The sequence below is a fragment of the Nycticebus coucang genome, chromosome 13 (assembly GCF_027406575.1).
Source record: "Nycticebus coucang isolate mNycCou1 chromosome 13, mNycCou1.pri, whole genome shotgun sequence".
Taxonomy (NCBI): domain Eukaryota; kingdom Metazoa; phylum Chordata; class Mammalia; order Primates; family Lorisidae; genus Nycticebus; species Nycticebus coucang.
In genome coordinates, this window is record NC_069792.1 from 5,406,359 (window position 1) to 5,429,733 (window position 23,375).

Below are 23,375 nucleotides of genomic sequence, written 5' to 3' on the forward strand. Positions count from 1 at the left end.
TGAACTCTGTCTTAATACATACATACATACATACATACCCCTAAAAACATACACTTTGTACTTTATAAATGTCCAGTGTCTTTCAATAGCAAGACTCCTGATTTAGTCTTTCCTGTTACATTAAATGTACATAGGGATATACTCATGTATCTAATCAGAACCATCCATTCATCCATCAACAGAGGTTCAAAAAAAAGAAAAGAGAGAGAAGAGCATACTCTGTACTACTTCTCAATACTAGTTTTAAGACCAGGCTTTGTTAATTAAAACTGCACTTTAAAAATACCTTAGTAATTGAGGAGTAAGGAGAAGACTTTTTAAATAAAAAGTACAAGCTTAAATGTCTAAAGAAATGACAAAATGTGATAAATGTTTAACAACAAAAAACTTTATTGGATTACAAATTTAAAAATGGATCACTTAAGTTAAAAGGGACTATTTTAATCTTACTATTCTTCAACTCATTCTTTCAAAAATGTACTTTATTTTTGAAACAGTAAAACAAAACCATGAACTGATACAATATAGGTGGGCTAGTGCCAGTGGGCTAATTATTAACATGGCCATTTAAATGCTGTTTTCTGTAGTACTACATCAAAATGATTTGTAATATGAAATTGAAAGAGGTGGCCAAGTGCAGAGGTTCATGCCTGAGCTCACGAGTTTGAGACCAGCGTGAGCCAGAGCAAGACCCCTGTCTCTAAAAATAGCCGGGTATTGTGGCAGACAGATGCCTGTAGTCCCAGCAACTGGGAGGCTGAGGCAAGAGAATCGCTTGAGCCCAAGAGTTTGAGCTGTGAGCTGTGATGCCACAGCACTCTACCCGGGACAACAAAGTGAGACTGTCTCAAAAAAAAGAAACTGAAAGAAGGAAGCAAAAGAGAGTACACAGCATGTACTGAGGTCTTCCTACAGGTGCCGACAGAACGCAGATGCAACACGGTAAAATGTCAACTTTACAACAGAAGTCTTAACATGTGCTAGAGCAAACATACTCTGAAGGACCCATAAGAAAATCTTTTTTTTCCTTTCTTTTTTTTTTTTGCAATTCTTGGCTGGGGCTGGGTTTGAACCCGCCACCTCCAGCATATGGGGCCGGCGCCCTACTCCTTTCAGCCATAGGCGCCGCCCAAGAAAATAATTTTTTAAAAATTCCAAACAGAAAAAAATGCTGCACACTTAAGCAATAAGTAAAATTTAATTGTAAGATCTGTACTATAAAACCATTACTATTTGCTATAGCCCATATGTTCAGTTCGTCCAATAACATGATTCATTGTGCAACAGAAAAAGTCAGCAAATAAAACTCAAGACAAAAATGTTTTCTATCAGCCTCCACATGGAAAGACCACAGCTTTAATGACTCACACAACCCTTAAGCTTAATCCTTGGTCAGTACAGATTTCCAAACAAAAATCAATTCTTGAACTGTTTACCATTAACTACCTACACTAAAGATGCTAAGATCTTCCCAGTATGTCTTCTTATGCGGGAACAAAACAGTCAGAAGTTTTCATTCTTTGCCTGTGAAAGGATTCATGAAAAGCCTGCGAAAATTACAATAATGTTCTTCTTCAAAACTAAAATACAGAGTCAGATAGGTAAATAAAGTACAAACTGATTTCAACAGTCATGTTTCCAAAATTAAAATCTATTTAGAACAAGTAATGTACATGTACAAGAAATGAAAAGAAATGATGACCATGGTTAGTTACAGAAACAAAATAATACTTAATATCGCAGGTTGGTGAACATAATAATTAAAACCAAATTCATATACTAGTCCAAATATTATGTACAATTTAGATAAGCTGGTCAAGTATTATTTGAATACACACCATATTTGGTAAACCTAAAATTATATTATCTTTCTCCTCCTTTCGTATTTGTAGATACACGCCAATAGGGAAAAATGTAATTTTCATTTATGTATTAATAACAGAGGATTTCTACTGTGTATGTTTGTTTCACGCTATAAAAAAAGTTAAGGTACATTTTCCTTTAAGAAGAAAATAATAAGAATTTTAACTGATTAAAGTTTAATACCAACTTACAGAAACAAAAAGAATGTTTTGAAATACACAATTATTACATGGTGTCCCCAGTGATCTGAAACTGTAGAAGGCATTTATAGAAGTGGTATTAGGTCAAAAACAAAGACTAATCCAAGGAATATATGTTGTTTTAAAAATCTGATATGCAGGAAAACTATTTGCTTGGCCTAGTTTTAAAGCTAATTACAAAATCCATTTTCTTAATGGTCCAGACATTTTGCCAATTCTTCCAACTCAACAGAACTGTCAAAAAAGAAAAAATATGTGTGAGACCTTTAAGTCCAAACGATGGGGTATAACCATTTCATACAGCATACAACTTTTATTACTTTTTTTTTTTACAGAAAAGCATTTCTGAAAAGATGCTATATTTTTCACACATAGTAACCTATCTTAAGTGCCTGACTTTCCCAAATTAGAATTTATAGGAATACGTAACTAAAGATCTAATATAAAACATTTTTATCATTTTTTAAGCACCTCCTTCTTAATGTTTTTTTTTTTTTTTTGTAGAGACAGAGTTTTACTTTATCGCCCTCGGTAGAGTGCCGTGGCGTCACACAGCTCACAGCAACCTCCAACTCCTGGGTTTAGGCGATTCTCCTGCCTCAGCCTCCCGAGTAGCTGGGACTACAGGCGCCTGCCACAACGCCCGGCTATTTTTTTTATTGCAGTTTGGCCGGGGCCGGGTTTGAACCCGCCACCCTCGGTATATGGGGCCAGCGCCCTGCTCACTGAGCCATAGCCTCTGCCCCTTCTTAATGTTTTAAAGGTAAGAAAATAAACAATTCTAAATGTAAACTTCTAGAATATGCCACCTGAGACCTTAGCTATCTACCCTGCATTGAACTTTGTTAAATCCACAATGTCGAAACTTGTACTGCAAACTGCACATATTCAAAACAAACTGCACTATATCCTTCTTAACAATAATGTAATCTGTCATGCAAAACAAATCTAAGACAGCAAAGCCAAATGTGCTCAACAGGATCAACCAAAAAGTGAATATCCCCCTCTTAGACCAAGGTAAATAAATAACTTCTGCTACCTCAGAGCAGCATGAGATACCGTTTCAAATCATGATACTCGCAATGCCAGCAACCTCTCTAAACCAGAACTGAATCTTATGTATATAATAAAATGGATTCTGGCCCCAACCCTTTAAAAGAGTGTTTAGGACCAAAGTCCCCAATATTTGTGGACAAAGTTCATCCAGCTTCCAACTCACTTCTGATTTTCAGAAAATGCTTTAAGCTACGAGAATAGTTCAAAGTGAGCATTAAACTGTAAAGTCTAACTGCAGGGGGGAAAAAGGATATTATACAAACTTCACAAAACTAATAAAAATAGTCAGCACTCAGGAATAACCAAAATTACCAGGCATATTAAATATACGTGTGTCCCAAAAATTGCCCATAAACTCACCATACATAGGCAAAATGGGAAATCATAGGTAAATGTGTCTTCGTTTACAAAATACGATGTTCTGACAATTGAGCTCACTAACTCATCCTCAAAAGTGCTACATACCTCACTGCTGAACACCACTACGTTCACCTCTGAGGTACTCCCCTTGGGGAAGCTCTGCATGGACAGCAGCACCTTTCTGGAATGGCCATCAAAGCTGTTGTACAGTACATTAAAATATGCAACAACAATGAACACCACTCAGCAAGTCACCACACATGTCAACAGGAGCGTAGCTGTGAGATACTGATCTACCAAAGTTATAAAACTTTACCAAGTTGTTCGTATAGTGCTGCCAATGTAAGCACATGGAGGCAAGTTCACAAACTTGTCAGACCTCCTACTACAACAGCTCTGATGGCCATTCCAGAAGAGGAGATCCAAAACTGCTTTGAAGGGTGAATTGGGTGCTAGTGTCAACACATGGCTTCCTGAGGGGAGTACTCTGAAGGTGACCGTAGTGACATTCAGCAGGGAGGTATGTAGCACTTTTTCTAGGATGAGTTCTCCAACTTAACTGTCAGACCTTTGTATTCACAACAGAATTTTACAAAGAGGTGGCAAAGAGGTGGTCACTTCACTGGCAACTTTTAAGACAGCAGGTGTTATCTCTACTCCTCATTACAACCTGCACGGTAGGTATTATTTACGAGAAAAATACAGTTCAGTAACAGGAAGTAGCAAGGGAGTTCAAAATCAGTTTGCAGGACTCTAAAGGCTGAATTCCTACCAAGTGAGCCTTCCAACCCTAGACACTGAGCACGCACGTCCATATTAATAATAAAAGTATTCTTAGGGCTGAATTGTAATTCTTCTCCCAATTTAAAATTTTATTTTTGTGGTTCACAAAATCACTCAAGAAAGAATCATTTAAATAAAATAAACTTGCCCATGTGGGGCTAATTCATGAGTACACAGACAATAGAAAGGCTTAGCAAAAAGCCTACCAAACCATGACAGTGCTCATTTCTAATTCCTAAAATAAACACTAAAATCGCTGCATTTGATTTCAATAGATAAAGAAATTTTTCCAAAATCAAAATCTTTTAAGACAAGTAATAAACGTATATAGATTTTCTGGAAGCACAAGAGTCGAAACAGTTTAATGTGCTGTAATAATTATGTATTATGTTACAATAATTGAACATTTAAGATTCACTCTCCCTATTCCTGCACCAAAACAATATGACAGTGGTAATATCAAGTTAATACTCTTTATTTCTATAGAGTATAAAACAGTACATTCCATTGCAAGTAGCCAGGGACTATAAGAGCACCAGCTAGCATGAACATTTATATTTGTACATAGTATGCATTTACAAAATATTCTCTATGTGTTGACTACCTCTTTGTAAAATTTTGTATTTTACAAGTAAAGTGAGAATTTCCCACTTTCCCTATGCATGGAAACTTTGGGGACACGCTGTATTTAGATGTCTAGGTAGACTTATTAAAAACAGAAGAAAAAAACCATTCTACTATATAAATGAGTAAAATATGAACAGGAAAAAGTATCACACCTTCCATCGATTTCCACATTCATTACAGACAACAAATGTTGTCATTGGTTCATCAGCACTACGGGTTTGTACCTGCAGCAAAATTAAAAACATGAGATTAATTTTTGCAATACCATAAAAAATCTAACCCTACCCAATGTGCGCACTGCACAGGGGGCACACTTCCTGGGTGTGGGACCCAATTATAACTTGGACTTGAACCCTACAAAAGCCACTATATAACCTAATCATATGTGCCATGGTTTTAATCTGGGGGGGGGTAAAGAAATTAAAAGGGGGGAGGTAAAAGAAAAAATCTAACTTAAACAAGAATCTTATACATAAATACATATGAGAAACACAATGGTGTCACAGTAAGATGAATAAAAGCCTGAAATGAGTTCAGATGAGCTAAAAAAAGTCACAAGAAAATACATTTCCAAACTTTGCTTTTTAAAATCTTTGTCTTTCATGTTTTATCCATCTCAGATAAATGGGAAAAGCTTTTAAAGTCACACATACTTTTTACAAATAGCTGATATTTTAAAAATTATCAGTAATGGCTTGGCACCCGTAGCTCAGTGAGTAGGTTGCCAGCCACACAGAAACTGGAGGGTTCGAGCCTGGCCTTCTAAACAACAATGAAAACTGCAACCAAAAAATAGCTGGGCATTGTGGCAGGGACCTGTAGTCCCAGCTACTTGGGAGGCTGAGGCAAGAGAATCACCTAACCCCAAGAGTTTGAGGTTGCTGTGAGCTGTGAAGCCAGAGCACTCTATCCAGGGCAACACAGTGAGACTCTGTCTCAAAAATAAATAAAATAAAAATAAAAATTATCAGTGAGAAGCATAGAAATATCTAAGTATAGGCTCAGCACCTGTAGCTCAGCAGCTAGGGCAGCAGCCACACACACCAGACCTGGCGGGTTCAAACTCAGCCCAGGCCTGCCAAACAACTACCACCAAAATAAAAATAAAAATAACCAGGCATTGTGGCGGGTGCCTGTAGTCCCAGCTACTTTGGAGGCTGAGGCAAGGTGAGAATCACTTAATCCCAAGAGTTTGAGGTTGCTGTGAGCTGTGACGCCATAACACTCTACCCAGGGTGACATAATGAGACTCTGTCTCAAAAAAAAAAAAAAAAAAAAAAAAAATATATATATATATATATGTGTGTATGTATAAACATAAGACTATTCTCTCACAAATTAGCAAAGATGTAAAAGTTAATAATGTTTCATTCTGACAAATGTAACTAGCTACAACCTTTCTAAAAGTAAGGCAACAAGAAAGTAAGCCTTAAAGTATCTGTAACTTAGAAACTTGTTATCTGGTCTATTTTATGATGATAATTAAAAACAGAATCAAAGACCTGTATACAAGGATGTTTGAAGAGTATAATTTGATAACAGTATAAATACTAGAAACAAATATCCAACAGGAAAATAATAAATTAAGAACACATCCATCTGATAGATTATGCAGCCATTAAGATATTTACAAAGTGATTTTTTTTTTTTTTTGCCGGGGCTGGGTTAGAACCCGCCACCTCCGGCATATGGGGCTGGCGCCCTAATCCTTTGAGTTACAGGCACCGCCCTACAAAACAATTTTTGAAATAATTAAGAAGAAATGCTTACATTATAGTAAATAAGTAAAATGAAGTATATGGAATACTTTTTCATAGTATTTAGCTCCAATTATTTTAGAAAAAATTCACAAAATAGTGTAGATATCAAAATATTGATAATTGCTTTCTCTGAAGGGCAGATTAATGGATGACCTTTGAATATCTTGTTCGCCTCTCTGCACGAGCAGCTCAAGATGGCCCAGCCAAAAGGAAAGAAGGCAAAGGGGAAGAAGGTGGCCCAGGACCTGCCATGGTAAACCAGCAGGAGGCCAAGAAGGTGCGGAACCCTGTGTTCGAGAAAAGGCTGAAAAACTTCGGCACTGGACAGGACATCCAGCCCGAGAGGAACCTTACCCACTTTGTCAAATGGCCCTGCTACATCCAGTTGCAGCGGCAAAGAGCCATCTTGTACAAGCGGCTGAAAGTGCCTCCCACCACTAACTGTGCACTCAGGCCTTGGACTGTCAAACACGACTCAGCTGCTCAAGCTGACCCACAAGTACAGACCAGAGGCAAAGCGAGAGAAGCGGCAGCAACTGTTGGCCAGAGCTGAGAAGAAAGCTGTGGGCAAAGGGGATGTCCCCAAGAAGAGACCAACTGTCCTCAGAGCAGGGGCTAACACTGCCACCACCTTGGTGGAGAACAAGAAGGTTCAGCTGGTGGTGACTGCACACGAGGTGGATCCCACAGAGCTGATTGTCTTCCTGCTGCCCTGTGTCAGAAGATAGTGATCTCTTATGGCATTATCAAGGGGAAGGCCAGGCGTGGGGAGTCTCATCCGCAGGAAGACCTGCACCACTGTTGCCCTCACGCAGGTTAACTTTGAAGACAAAGGAACTGGCTAAGCTGGTGGAAGCCATCAGCACCAATTACGACAACAGATGCGACGAGATCCACCGTCACTCTATGGCAATGTCCTGGGTCCAAAATCTGTGGCTCGCATTGCCAAGCTGGAAAAGGCAAAAGCTAAAGAACTTGCCACTAAACTGGGCTAAATGTATACTGTTGACTTCTATGTACCTAAAAATAATAAATATTCTTCAAGCAAAAAAAAAAAAAATTCTTGTTTATCTTTCTATAAGCAGGTAGTATTACATTGCTCTAAAAAAGCTAGTATGAGCACATGATCCAGCAATTTGACTGCTGAGTACATAACCTAAAGAAAGGAAGTGGAGTCTCAAAGAGCTACCTCACTCGAGCTCACAGCAGCCAAAAAGCAGAAGCAATCCAAGTGTTTATCAGTGGATGACTGGATATGTAAAACGTGGTATACACATCCAACGGTATACTATTTAGCTTTAGAAAGGAGAGAAATTCTGACACATGCTACAACGTGGATAAACCTGTTATGCTCAGTGAAGTAGGCTACCCACAAAACCACAAAAATATTGTTATCATTTCACTTTGTTCTCCCTCTTCCTTCACCTCCAAAAAAACACATAATTCTACTTATATAAGTACTCAGAGTAGTCAAATTCCGTCAGACTGAAAGCAGAACAATGGTTGCCAGGGGCAGGGGAGAGAGAGTTGGGGAGTTACTGTCTAATGGTTAGAATTTCAGTTCCACATGAGGAAAAGTGTTCTGGAGAGCAGACATTCAACATTATGAATATTCTACTACTGAACTGTCTGCTTTAAAATGGTTAAGATGGGTAATTTTAGGTTATGTGTATTTTATCTCAAGTAAAATTTTTTTTAAATTAAAAGATTCGTCTACAAAAATGACTTAAAAATTAAAAGAAAACAAAGCAAGGGTTGGCGCCCATAGCACAGTGGTTATGGTGCTGGCCATATACACCGAGGCTGGTGGGTTCAAATCCGGCCCTGGCCAGCTAAACAACAATGACAACTGCAACAAAAAATAGCTGGGCATTGTGGCAGGCACCTGTAGTCCTAGCTACTTGGGAGGCTGAGGCAAGAGAATCGCTTAAGCCCAAGAGTTTGAGGTTGCTGTGAGCTGTGACACCACAGCACTCTACTGAGGGCTACATAACTTGACAGGAGTTTCTAAAAGTTTATCTGTATTAGATTATAGACTTCAGGGGTTGTCCACTAAAGACATTACTAGAACCAAAGGTCTCAAAAACAGAACGGTTATTTCTCTCTGTTATATGTTCCTGAATGAAGATGACAAAGCATTAGTAAAGTTAAAAAGTTAATCTTAATTAGGTTATGGCAAGAACCTAAATACTAACAATACTGCATTTTGAATAAGGTATATTTAGTATGAGATGATGAAATCCCAGTTTATCACCACTTCAAAGATCAGAAGCTTCATGGCACCAATACAACTTTTTAATTCAAAACCTCAAAGGAAAAGAAAATAGCAACATTCTCAAAATAGTAGCATTCTGGCTATTTAAGGCCTTCAGATCAAAATGATTTGAAAAATCCTTCTGCTATACTTTACATATACTTATTACCAATATCCAGGGCCCTAAAAGTAGAAGTAAAGAAGTGTTTGATTCTGGGAAAACTTTTAGTCTCCTAATGGGCACATTATAACCAAGAGTCACACTTGATTCATTTACATATTATTTTAATGAGAACTTCTGGAAGTTTTCTACACAAAGAGAACTTTTTTTTTTGATTGTAAGAAAATCATATTGACTTCACCTGGCTTCTTTCTGAAAAGGAACAAATTTTATATATTTTTTTATCTTAGCTGATTATGATTATGTATTTTAATGATCATACTTTTTATATGTCTTAAATAAACTAACTTTTAAATAACTATTTTACTTAATATTTTTTACTACATGGTATTTTTAGGATAGAATTTTCATTCCTGAGATTTTTCTCCATTAAGAGAAAACAGAGTAATTTAAACTCAGAATTTTAGGCCGGGCACAGTGGCTCACACCTCTAATCCCAGCACGCTGGAAGGCCAACGCAGGTGGATTGCCTAAACTCACGAGTTTAAGACCAGCCTGAGCTAGAGTGAGACCCCGTCTCTAAAAACAGCCGGGCATTGTGGTGGGCCCCTATAGTCCCAACGACTTAGGAGGCTGAGGCAAGAAAAGTACTTGAGGCTCGGCGTCTATAGCTCAGCAGCCAGGGTGCCAGCCACATACACCAAGGCTTGCGGGTTCAAACCCGGCCTGGGCCTGCCAAACAACAGTGACAACTACAAAAAACAAAGGTAGCCAGGTGTTGTGGCAGACGCCTATAGTCCCAGCTACTTGGGAGGCTTGGGCAAGAGAATTGCTTAAACCCAAGAGTTTGAGGTTGCTGTGGGCAATGACGCCATGGCCCTTGATGCTACAGCACTCGACTGAGCAACAAAGTGAGACTCTGTCTCAAAAAAAAAAAAAAAAAAAGTCTTGGTGCCTGTAGCTCAAGCGGCTAAGGCACCAGCCACATACACCTGAGCTGGCGGGTTCAAATCCAGCCCGAGCCCGCCAAACAACAATGATGGCTGCAACCAAAATATAGCTGGGTGTTGTGGCGGGCGCCTATAGTCCCAGCTACTTGGGAGGCGGAGGCAGGAGAATCGCTTGAGCCCAGGAGGGAGGTTGCTGTGAGCTGTAATGCCACAGCACTCTACCCAGGGCAACAGCTTGAGGCTGTGTGTCAAAAAAAAGGGTAAACTCAGAATTTTCTGAGACTACTTTCAACCATGTTGATAAATTTTAGCAACTATCAGTTTGTAAAACTGCCACAATGAAATGAAAACGAAAAACTGAAATATAAAATTGTGACTAAATGAAAGATTTCAAAAAGGCTTTAGACCAGTGGTTTTCAACCTTCCTAATGCCACGATGTATTTTCATTGTTAAAAAGGGGTCGTGACCCATAGGTTGAGAACCACTGCTTTAGACTGTTTAAATAAAGCATACCTTAAAATAGAGTGCTATATGTCTGTAAAAAACAAAAAAGAGGTGGAAGCTCATATAATACTCTATTATATGTGTTTAGAAAAAGGAAAACAAAAATATTCTAATATTTGCATGTACACACATAAAACACATAGAAAGCCACACAACAAACTAGTAGCCCCGGTTTACGTCCAAAGTGGGGGAACAAGGTGGCTACAGGCAGAAGTAGAAAGGGAAGTTTCTATTCATAATCTTTTATGCCTTTTCTTCTTTGAGACAGAGTCTCAAGCTATCACCCTAGGTAGAGTACTGTAGCATCACAGCTCGCAGCAACCGCCAACTCTTGGGCTCAAGTGATCCTCTCTCTTGCCTGAGCCTCTCGAGCAGCTGGGACTACAGGCGCCCACCACAACATCCAGCTAGTTTTTGTATAGAAGAGGTCTCATGCGGCAGCACCTGTGGCTCAAGGAGTAGGGCGCCGGCCCCATATACTAGAGGTGGCCAGTTCAAAACCAGCCCCAACCAAAATCTGCAAAAAAAAAAAAAAAAAAAAAAAGGTCTTGCTCTTGCTCAGGCTGATCTCAAACTCATGAGTTCAAGCAATCTACCCACCTCAGCCTCCCAGAGTGCTGGGATTACAGAACAGGAGTGAACCACCACACCCAGCTACCTTTTCAACTTTTAACCTTGAACTATAACTACTCCAAAAACACTTTTTTTTTTTAAAAAAAAATAAAGGCTCCTTCCTACAACTTACTCAGAGAGGGTAGTGATGTTGTTCTTTTTAAGAATAATTAAGTGCTTAATTTTCTGTCAGTAAAATTACTGAATTCCCTGAAGCTATTATTTGAAACATAACAGTAAGTTGTCCTTTTAGGGGAAATTTTTGAGTTTAGCAAAAGATTTAGCACAAAAAAGCCTATTTGGCAAATGGAATTAAGAAAGCAATAAAAAGCATTTTCACATAGGTACATAAGGATAACTCCAATTTTCATACAGGTAACAATGATAACTCTAATGTGGGTCTTTTCTGCTGGTCAAGAATAAGATGGTTAGTCACATCATATATAAATGTAAAAGGTATTAATATATTACAAAAAAGAATAGACAGCTGGAAGCTAGTTAATAAGCCTAACATACCCACATGCCAAGTGAGGGAGAATAAAAAACTTTCCTTAAATTCTGAGGCCTGACAATTAGGTGCGAGAACACATCCTAGACAAAGTGTTACGTACCTCGTTGCTGAGTATCACTAAGGTCACCTTCGGAAGCACTCCCCTTAGGAAGCTATGCACCAACGCCAGTACCTAGTTCACCCTTCAAAGCACTTTTGGAGCTCTTTTTCTGGAATGGCCACCAAAGCTATTGTCATATGACACACAAAAACATGAAACACTCAGCAAGACACTGCCACAAGTCAACACAAACATGGCTGTGAGACACTGATATACCAAGGATATGAACCTTACTGAGCTGTTTGTACAGTGCTGCGAACTTAACTGGCAGACCTTCATATGATGACAGCTCTGATGGCTATTCCAGAAAAAGAGTTCCAAAACTGCTTTGAAGGGTGGATGAGATGCTCGTGTCAGTGCATAGCTTTGGGAGCACTTTGAAGGTTATCGTAGGGATATTCGGCAATGAGGCATGCAGCACTTGTTCTAGGATGAGTTAAACTGTGAGACTTCGTGAATAATCCTACAAAATAAAAAGAATTATGGCCTATGTGCATAGGCTTATGAACCCTTAGAAAAATACATAGTCATTCAAATCTTATAAATTTTATTTAATTTACATTAACTATTTTTACATTTACAGTAACTATTCCCAAGAAAGTATAAATTAACTAATTTTCAATTAACTGGATTTCATAAGTCTTAAGAAAACATTCTTATTGCTTTAGAAAGAAATCATATCTACTCTTGAAAAACAGCAAAGTACAGTAGTCCTCCATTATCCACAGTTTTGCTTTCTATGGTTTCAGGTATCTATAGTCTGAAAATATTAAATGAAAAATTCCAGAAATAAACAATTCTTTAGCTTTACATTGCATGTCATTCTAAGTAATGTTAAGAAATCCTACACCGTCCCACTCCCTCCCTTTGTCCAGGGTATCCTCACTGGGGGCACGGTCCACTCATTTAAGTCACTGACATCGCCATGGCTGGATGATCCGGGAACGCCCAAAGCAGATGATCCTCCTTTTGACAAATGGTAATCAAGTCCACAATAGCCTGACGCTAAGTCACAATGCCTGTGTCACACACCCCACTTCACCTCATCACATGAAGAAAGGTGAGAACAGTACAATAAGGTATTTTGAGAGAGACCACATTCATATAACTTCTATAACATACTGTTACAATTGTTCTGTTTTTTTGTTCTCACAATTGCCATTGCTATTTGTTTTGAAATAGGAGTTGCAAGTATTCATAATATAAAAATAACAATCCATAAACCAGCACCAACCTGTGTGTAAGTGCAGTTCTTCTTTTTACATTTGCCACATGTGAACAAGTCAGTCTGGGTTCCACCTGTCTTGGCCATCTGATGCTCTCTGATGGCTTCTTTGGTCAAGTTTTTCCGCATCTCTTTCAGCTCATCACTGGCCATTTCCTGTTGAGCAGATGGCAGTACCACTCAGTAACAAATACCTTCCATATATGTGTGTACATACACATATCCTGAATGCTTTTATGCTCATTAGCCTAATAGTAACAGAATCAAAGCCAACTCTTAAAGTTTTAAAAGCATAAAATTAGTATTGTTCCTTATAAGAATTTAATTTCTTTTAAAAATTTCTTCAAACATTTATAGATTTGCATGTGAAAATTGGCCTAAGCACTGTTTAAAGGCTATAAACAATGTAAACCTGTGGTAGTGAGTGCCTCTAGTGTTCAGATTATCGTCTCTAAATACTTTTGCCCTCCCTCCTCAGAAAGAAGCCTTTGGGGCGGCGCCTGTGGCTCAGTGAGTGGGGCGCCGGCCCAGGGCCGAGGGAAGCGGGTTCAGACCCGGCCCCGGCCAAACTGCAACCAAAAAATAGCTGGGCGTTGTGGCTGGCGCCTGTAGTCCCAGCTACTCGGGAGGCTGAGGCAAGAGAATCGCTTCAGCCCAGGAGTTGGAGGTTGCTGTGAGCCGTGTGACGCCACGGCACTCTACCCGAGGGCGGTACAGTGAGACTCTGTCTCTACAAAAAAAAAAGACAAAAAAAAAAAAGAAAGAAGCCTTTGGAGGAATGTCTGATTCGAGTTGAGGCAAGAAATGCCTAAGATATGCCAGGGTCATGTTCTGGTGTCAGAAAGCACAAAAACTACCTACCGAAGACTACTGTGGTTGTGTCAAACAGACAGAGGCCAACAGAAAGGAGCTCCTGGTGACCAAAGATAGGACGATTTCTTCAGTCATCAAAATAAGTGAAAGAATCAATCCCCACAAAATAAAAGCCACAAGTCCATGACGATACTTAAGACAGGGTATAGGCATGCAAAGCAAACCACAGCCTTTTCTCTACCATCTAGTCCTAAAACATAAAATAAATAAGAAAAATAAACAAAAGCCACCACTGGCATTAACTAGAGTACCAACTCCTTGTTCTGGTAACCAGTGACCAATAAAGGGAAAAAATTAAACACACTTGCCTTTCCTATACAAACCAACGGGGTCACCAATAGCCCAAGTTTATAAGAGAAAGTACTTTTTTTTTTATCAAATAAGTCTAGCTAATAAAATACATCAGGAATGACCTGATTTTAGAAATCACTGTTTTGAAAATCCTAATGAAATAACCAACTCGGGCCAGGATCATCAACAGAGGAACCCAAGAGATGAAGGATCAACTGAGAACTCTCCCTAGAGGAATCCAACTGACCCACCCACACAGAGTGACAAATCTCAGCACATTGAGAGTAGAGCAACAGACACTGCGTGCCCATATCACGAATTAAAAAAAAGACAGAGCTGGGAAGAATCAACATTGTTAAAATGTCCATACTACCCAAAGCAATATACAATTTCAATGCAATCCCCATTAAAGCTCCACTGTCACACTTTAAAGATCTGGAAAAAAACAATACTTCGTTTTATATAGAATCAGAAAAAACCTCGAATAGCCAAGACATTATTCAGAAATAAAAACAAAGCAGGAGGAATTACGCTACCAGACCTCAGACTATACTACAAATTGATAGTGATCAAAACAACATGGTATTGGCACAAAAACAGAGAAGTAGATGTCTGGAACAGAATAGAGAACCAAGAGAGTAAGAGATGACTCCAGCTACTTACCGTTATTTAATCTTTGACAAACCAATTAAAAACATTCAGTGGGGAAAAGATTCCCTATTTAACAAATCGTGCTGGTGAACTGGCTGGCAACCTGTAGAAGACTGAAAGTGGACCCACACCTTTCACCATTAACTAAGATAGACTCTCACTGGATCAAAGATTTAAACTTAAGACATGAAACTATAATAGAGGAGAGTGCAGGGAAAACCCTTGAAGAAATCGGTCTGGGCAAGTATTTTACAAGGAGGGACCCCCCCACCCCCCCACCCCCCCCCACCCGGCAATTGAAGCAGCTTCAAAAATATACCACCGGGACTTGATCAAACTAAAAAGCTTCTGCACAGCCAAGAACACAGTAAGTAAAGCAAGCAAACAGTCCTCAGAATTGGAGAAGATATTTGCAGGTTATGTCTCCAACAAAGGTTTAATAACCAGAATCCACAGAGAACTCAAACGCATTAGCAAGAATAGAACAAGGGATCCCATCGCAGGCTGGGCAAGGGATTTGAAGAGAAACTTCTCTGAAGAAGATAGGCGCGTGGCCTTCAGACATGAAAAAATGCTCATCATCTTTAATCATCAGAGAAATGCAAATCAAAACTACTTTGAGATATCATCTAACTCCAGTGAGACTAGCCTATATCACAAAATCCCAAGACCAGAGATGTTGGCACAGATGTGGAGAAAAGGGAACACTTTTGCACTGCTGGTGGGAATGCAAATTAATACATTCCTTTTGGAAAGAGATAAGGAGAACAATTAGAGATCTAAAAATAGATCTGCCATTCAATCCTGTAATCCCTCTACTGGGCATATACCCAGAAGACCAAAAATCACATCATAACAAAGATATTTGTACCAAAATGTTTATTGCAGCCCAATTCATAATTGCTAAGTCATGGAAGAAGCCCAAGTGCCCATCAATCCACGAATGGATTAATAAATTGTGGTATATGTACACCATGGAATATTATGCAGCCTTAAAGAAAGATGGAGACTTTACCTCTTTCATGTTTATATGGATGGAGCTGGAACATATTCTTCTTAGTAAAGTATCTCAAGAATGGAAGAAAAAGTATCCAATGTACTCAGCCCTACTATGAAACTAATTTAGGGTTTTCACGTGAAAGCTATAACCCAATTACAACCTAAGAATAGGGGGAAGGGGGAAAGGGTGGGGAGGGAGGGGGGAGGTGAGTAGAGGGAAGGGGATTGGTGGGATTACACCAGCGGTGCATCTTACAAGGGTATATGTGAAACTTCGTAAACTGTGAAGCTAGTGAATGATGCCCCATGATTATATCAACGTACACAGCTATGATTTAATTAAAAAAAAAAAAGGACAGAGGATGGGGTGGGGGCAGAAGAAACTGCTTATTTTTAAAATAATATAAACACTTAAAGAGACCAAACTAAGATAATATCCCAGCTATGCAGGAAGTAGAGGTAGGAGAAACACTTGAAGCCAGGAGTTCAAGACTATATCAAGACCCCATCTCTAAAAAAAAAACTTAAAAAAAATTAGCCAGGCATGCTAGCACACGCCTATAGTCTCAACTACTTGGGAGGCAGGGAGAGGAACATTTGAGCCTACAAGTTTGAAGCTGTAATGACTTATGATCACACCACTGAACTCTAGCCTGGATGACAAAGCAAGACCTTTACTCTAAAAAAAAAAGGAATTAAAAAAATATATGAATATGAACTAGATATTAAGTAATACCAAGGAATTATTATTAGCTTTGTTGGATGTAGTGATAATAGTAAAGATATGTAAGAAAAATATATTTCTAAAGATATCTCCCAAGCACATAGAGGTAAAAGGATAGAATGGGATCTGCTTGCAAATAATTCAGGAAAAAAGAAAGAAACGTAATAGATTAAAATGGCAACAAATTCTAGAAAATATATGAAGCTTTTTTATATAATTTTGATCCATTTTAATAATGGATCTCATTACACTATTCTGAAACTTTGTAAAAGTTTTAAATTACTTTAATGAAGTTTTGAAAAGCTGAATTTTAAGAATATTTTTATTAGCTACAAGAATATCTCACTTTATTACACTTTGCAGATACTGTGTTTTTTACAAACTGAAGCTTTGTGGCAACCCTGTGTCAAGCAAAACAAATCACCCGGCAGGATGCTTCCTACAGCTTGTACCCACTTCACGTCTGTGCCACATTTTGGTAATTCTCACAATATTCCAAACTTTTTCTTTATTATGATATGTTGCAGTGCTTTCTGATCAATGATCTTTGATGTTACTAGTAATTGTTTGGGGTGCTACAAACTATGACCATACCAGGCAGGGAACTGAACCAACAAATGCTGCATGCTCTGACTACTCCATCAATCAGCTGTTCCTCCATTCTCTCCCTCCCCTTGGGCCTCTTTATTCCCTAAGATAAAATATTGACATTAGGCCAATTAATAACCTGGGCCAGCTGCTGGGTCTCATGCCAGCAATCCTACGACTCTGGGAGGCTGAAGCGGGTGGGCTGCTTGAGCTCAGGAGTTTGAGACCATGAGCAAGAGTGATACCCGGTCTCTGCTAAAAATATAAAAACTAGCCAGGGGCAGTACCCATAGCTCAGTGGGTAGGGCACTAGCCACATATACTGAGGCTGGAGGGTTTGAACCCAGGCAGAGCCAGCTGAAACAATGATAACTGCAACAACAACAACAACAGCCAGGCATTGTGGCGGGTACCTGTAGTCCTACCTACTTGGGAGGCTGAGGCAAGAGGATCGTTTGAGCCCAAGAGTTTGAGGTTGCTGTGAGCTATGATGATGCCATGGCATTCTATCCAGGGTGACAAAGTGAGACTGTCTCAAAAATAAAAATAAATAAGTAAATAAACAAATGAATAAAGAAAACCTACAACAACCTCTAAATGTTCAAGGAAGAGTAATACATTTCACTTTAAATCGAAACCTAGAAACAAGTAAGCTTAATGAGGAAAGCCTGTCAAAAGCCAAGACAGGCTTGAAAGCTAGGCCTCCTGAGCCAAACAGGCAGCCAAGTTGTGAACACAAAGGAAAAGTTCTTGAAGAAAGCTAAAAGTGCTACTCCAATGAACACACAAATGATAAGTGATATGGAGAAAGTTGTAGCAGTCTAGATAGAAGATCAAACCACCCACAACATTCCCTTAAGCCATAGTTCCTAACTGTCTTCAATTCTATAAAGGCTGAGAAAGGTAGGTTGAAAAAAACTTAGAAGCTAGTAGAGGCTGGTTCACGAGGTTTAAAAAGCCATCTCCAAAAAATCTGCAAAGTGCAAGGTGAAGCAGCAAATGATGATGTAATAGCTGCAGCAAGTTATCCAGAAGATCCAGCTAAGAGAACTGATGAAGGCAACTACATTAAGTAGTCTTTTATTGGGAAAAGAAAGATACCATCTAGGACTTTCATAGCTAGAAGGAAGCTGTCAATGCCTGGCTTCAAAGGACAGGCTGAATTTCTTGTTAAGGGCTAAGGCAGTTGCTGACTTTAAGTTGAAGCCAATGCTCATTTACAAGTCTGAAAATCCTAGGGCCCTTAAGAATTTTCATAAATATACTCTGTTTGTGCTCCATAATTGGAACAACAAAGCCTGGATGACAGTTCTCTTGCTTGTACCATGATTTATGGAATATTTTAAGGCCACTATTTAGACCAACTGCTCAGAAAAAAAGATTCTTTTTAAAAGACTCCTGCTCACTGACAATGCCCCTAGTCACTCAAGAGCTCTGATGAAGATGTACGAGGAAATTAACATTGTTTTCACATCTACTAACACAGTATTCATTCTAGGAATAATTCTGATATTCAGGTATTATTATTTAAGAAATACATTTCTTTCTTTCTTTTTTTTTTTTGTTTTTTGCGACAGAGTCTCACTTGGCCACCCTCGGTAGAGTGCTGTGGCATCTTAGCTCATAGCAACCTCAAACTTTTGTGTTCAAGCAATCCTCTTGCCTCAGCCTCCCAAGTAGCCGGGATTACAGGTGCCTACCACAATGCCCAGCTATTTATTAGAGAGGGGCTCTCGCTCTCACTCAGGCTGGTCCCAAACTCATAAGCTCAGGCAATCCACTCACTTTAGCCTCCCAAGTGTTTGGATACAGGCATGAGCCACTGCACCCAGCCAAGAAACAGATTTCATAAGCCTATCGTTGACATAGACAATAATTCCTCTGATGGACTGGGTACATTTCAAAGAACATTGAAAATCTTCTGGATAACTGCAACCAAAAAATAGCCGGGTGTTGTGGTGGGCGCCTATAGTCCCAGCTACTTGGGAGGCTGAGGCAAGAGAATCGCTTAAGCCCAGGAGTTGGAGGTTGCTGTGAGCTGTGTGAGGCCACGGCACTCTACCGAGGGCCATAAAGTGAGACCCTGTCTCTACAAAAAAAAAAAAAAAAATCTTCTGGATAAGATTCACCGTTCTAGATGATATTAAGAACATTTGTGATTCATGGGAGCAGTTCAAAATATCCACATGAATGGAGTTTGGAAGAAATTGATTCCAACCCTCATGGATGACTTTGGGGAGCTCAAGACTTCAGTGGACAAGTAACTACAGAGATAGTGAAAGTAACAAGGGTCAAACATCAAGGGATGCAGAGCAAATAAAGTATGTGAGTTTCTCAAAATGAAATCCACCTCTAGTGAAGACTCTAAGAGCACTGTTGAAATGACAACAGAAGATTTAGAATATTACATAAACTTAGCTAATAAAGCAGCAGCAGTTTTGAGAAGATTGACTCCAATTTTGAAAAAAGCTCAGGACTATGGCAAGATGGTACCAAACAGTATCCCATACTACAGAGAAATCTTTGGGAAGAGTCAACTGATGCAGCAAAGTTCTCTATTGTCCAATATTAAGAAACTGCCACAGCCACACTAACCTTCAGTAACCACCACCCTGATCACTCAGCGGCCATCAAGATCAAGGGAAGACCCTCTACTAGCAAAAATGTTACAACTCACTTATAGCTCAGATGATCATTGGCATTTTACAGCAATAAAGTATTTTTAAAGTAAGGTATGTACATTTTTTATACATAACATGTACAACTGCACATTTAATAGACTGGAGTACACTGTAAATATAACTTTTATATTCACTAAGAAATAAAAAAAAAATCATGCGACTTGTTTTACTGCAATATTTGCTCTACTTCAGTATGGAAATAAAATCTGCAATACTTCCTAGGTATAACTGTACTTAGAAAGATAAATTAACCTTCTTGAATGCTAAGTAGTGAGAGAATTGTATAATAGATGCACTGCAGCTATTATCTATGAACAACTATGTCTGTAAGTGGCAAACTATAAATTTCACTTTTTCTATCCATTTCTTTCTTTTTTTTTTTTTTTTTTTTTTTTTTTGAGACAGAGTCTCAAGCTGTCACTCTGGGTGGAGTGCCATGGCATCATAGCTCACAGCAACCTCCAGGCTCAAGTGATCCTCCTGCCTCAGTATTTTTTCTATTTTTAGTAGAGACGGGGGTCTCACTTTTGCTCAGGCTGGTCTCGAACTCATGAGCTCAAGCAATCCACCCATCTCCCAGAGTGCTAGGATTACAGGCGTGAGCCACTGCACCCAACCTTTTCTATCAATTTCTATATAGATTTAAGAAATAACTGATAAGGTATGGCCAATTTTGTAGTGAAAAAGGTTAGCTGTTACAAAGTCTACTTGCAATTAGAGATTCAACTCTTGGATTCTATACGAATTCATAAAAAGTAAAACATATTTGTTTTTAGACAATGATTTTTTAGAAAGCATGGTGACAGCCACAGAAGGGGGCAGAGTATGCTGTAATAGAATCAACCACCTTGTGGTTTTTTTTTTTTATACACACATTTGTAATGTCAGAATAACTAACAGTGATTTATTATGTACACAGGATTTATGTAGTGCTCCATGATTTACACAGGCTTTATACTTGACGTCATACAATCACATCATAGAAACTTTACATTTGGGTATACTCACCTCTGCCGTCATTCTAGCAAATAAGTCAGGAGGAATATTCCCACATAAGACATTTTTCCTTAAATTTGGATTCTTTGCATCCTTAAGATTTGATATCCTACTTCGTACTCTGTTTTTGTATTTCATGTCTGTATTCCTTATTTCCTGATATATAGGTACTAGGCTATTAAGGAAAAAAGGTAAAATTATAAAGGTAAGACAACTTTTTTTCCCTACTCTGCCAAAATAAGAATTCCTGAAATTTCTAAGCAATTCACAATAACTATTTCCAATTTACAATAAGTTAAAAACAAAGTACTGATTCTTTACTCTGTAATTGACAAGTAGTATTACTTGTACACTGTGAATGAGTAATGCTTTTCTTTTCTGTTTTTTTTTTTTTTTTTTTGCTGGGGCTGGGTTTGAACCCACCACCTCTGGTATATGGGGCCAGCGCCCTACTCCTTTGAGCCACAGGCACCACCCAATGAGTAATGCTTTTTTCACGTTTAATGCTTGCAACATGCAAATCTACAAGTCAAAAAGTAACTCAGGTTATTAGCACAAGTAAGCAAATTTTTGAAAAAGAGGCTGAACTTAACACAAGCTTTAACTTGCCCAAATCTGCATTCTACTAGGGATCCTAAAAGTCTCTATGATCACAGAGTTCCCTTGCAGCCTCCATAATGAAAAAAGACCGCTAGAGATAGCACTGGGGAGTCATCTCTCTTTGCCCAGCAGGGCAAGAAGCTAGTTTAACAGATTCTTCTCCATGGAAGAGGCCACAACAGAAACTGAGCCCTGGAGCCCTGGCCCTAATAAGGCCATTTCCTCAACCAGGACAGTTCCAAGTCACACCATAAGCTAAATGTTCCCTGCCCCCCACCCCCAAGGAAGACCCCTCTCCTAGAGCCCTTTCGATCGATGGTGTCCAGCATGAACATACTTCCCTATGGGATAATGAGCTCAAGGGACAGAGTGTGCTCTGAGGTTCCCCCATGAGAAATATGAGAAATCTGCATATTTATGTGTGTGTGTTTTCCATGCATTTTTGCACAACTTAAATTCAAATGCTAGACTTCCGATCTCCGAGGTGGAAAAATTAAAATGTCATCAACACAGGAAAAACAAGAGGAATAAAATAACATAGATGCCCCTCTCCTTTCTGAGCAAAACAATAACAAGATAGAAACTCAAGAATAAAATTCTGAATTCTATGCCAGAAAAAAAAAAAATTACAATTAAGCCAGCAAATTACATAAAACGATTGTGATTATACACAAAAAGGATATCTTCCTCAATTTGAGATCCCAACTCTTCCTCATCAGCTCCAATAGCAATGTAGTCATCTAAAACAGGTATAAAGAATCATCAAGTTATTGTAACATTAAAAGAAAATTCCAAAAAAAAAAAAAAAAAACAAAAAAAAAAAAAAAGAAAATTCCAATATAGGATAATTTCATTGCAGTCCCTGCTCCAACCCCCTTTGCCTTACGTAAAGACTCCTTTTAGTTTCATTAGAATCTGATCTTTTCATCACCCACTCCATTCCTTTTCTGGGAGTCACGTAATATCCACAGTGCTCCTGCATTAAGGACGCCTTATCCCTCAGGAATGGGGGATTTAGCAGGCAATTCCGCATTTCTTAACTCCATAAATTCTGGTTGCTCCAGCAGAGAGTAGAAAAATTTATAGAAAATTGTCTTGTCTCCTGTGACTCAGGCTTCAATGCAAAGAAACCATTCATTTCATCTGCCAATCATACATAGACATGCTTAGAAGACTCTATACAAATATTCAAAAGGATAGAAGGAAACAAACAGAAACAAGGAAGAAAAAAGAAGCATATATAAAGAGACAGTAAGGAAACCAAAGTAGAGAGGGCAGTAAGGAGAAAAACAGTTCAAACTACCCACGGTTCTGAACAAGAGAAAAGAGAAAGGATCAATCTGTGTAAGATGATAAATATTCTTGCATAGGAAACTTTAAAGCCAAAATTTTACCTTTGAAATTAAGTTCTCAAATATAAATCAGTATCAATTTTCTACTTCAAAATATGAAAAAGTAGAATTATGAACACAAACCTTACATATTACAAGTCATACTATCATTTAATAATTTAGTACTGTTAATTTTCAGTCTGGGGCAGAGTTAGTTTGCAGATTAAATGTGGGGAAATAAAAGATTCGTGAGGAAGAAGTTTAAATTACTATGAAATCAGGGGAAATACCCATATATTAAAAGGCTCTATTTCTTGGAATTACACAGTAATAAGCAGATGCTGCAATACTTCCGTGTCCCTTCAGGGACTCCTATTAGCAGCAACTTCTCCCTGAGCTAAGCAGCAATGGGTAGCTATCACCAGATGACACCTGTGGAACAGCAGCACGGAGGGAGACAGTCATGGTAGTGGTGGTGACCAAAGTGCTGAGAAATAAAACAATGTACCCTAAACTTACCTCCTGTTCGAAGAGCTGCAGCAATCATCTCCCTACACTTTAACCTCACAGAATCAGAAGTGCTTGGTGCCCGAGGAAAAGATGAAACGTAAGTATCTCGAGCATTTGTCTCATCCTTTCTGCTGCTTACGGTGCCACTGGAGCTGCTAAAATACACAAATACACACACACATCCCCCAAAAAGAAATCAGGAAA

At 38.8% G+C, this 23,375-nt stretch overlaps 1 protein-coding gene and 1 pseudogene across 3 annotated transcripts in view; one reads left to right on the forward strand and one right to left on the reverse strand.

Annotated features, from left to right (window-relative positions):
• Nucleotides 1–366: 366 nt before the first annotated feature.
• TCEA1 (transcription elongation factor A1) overlaps nucleotides 367–23,375 on the reverse strand; it is a 59,940-nt gene continuing 36,931 nt past the window's right edge. For 2 of the 3 annotated variants that reach the window (XM_053558827.1, XM_053558830.1), the window contains exons 5-10: nucleotides 23,181–23,326; nucleotides 22,014–22,070; nucleotides 20,743–20,897; nucleotides 12,937–13,083; nucleotides 5,042–5,113; nucleotides 367–2,297 (exon numbers count right to left, since the gene is read on the reverse strand). In XM_053558827.1, the coding sequence (XP_053414802.1) occupies nucleotides 2,289–2,297; nucleotides 5,042–5,113; nucleotides 12,937–13,083; nucleotides 20,743–20,897; nucleotides 22,014–22,070; nucleotides 23,181–23,326 (586 nt within the window). In that variant the 3' untranslated portion in view covers nucleotides 367–2,288. The remainder of the gene's footprint in view (nucleotides 2,298–5,041; nucleotides 5,114–12,936; nucleotides 13,084–20,742; nucleotides 20,898–22,013; nucleotides 22,071–23,180; nucleotides 23,327–23,375) is intronic. The other variant, XM_053558829.1, reaches the window with a different exon arrangement.
• On the forward strand, nucleotides 5,126–9,611 carry LOC128563498 (60S ribosomal protein L7a-like; annotated as a pseudogene).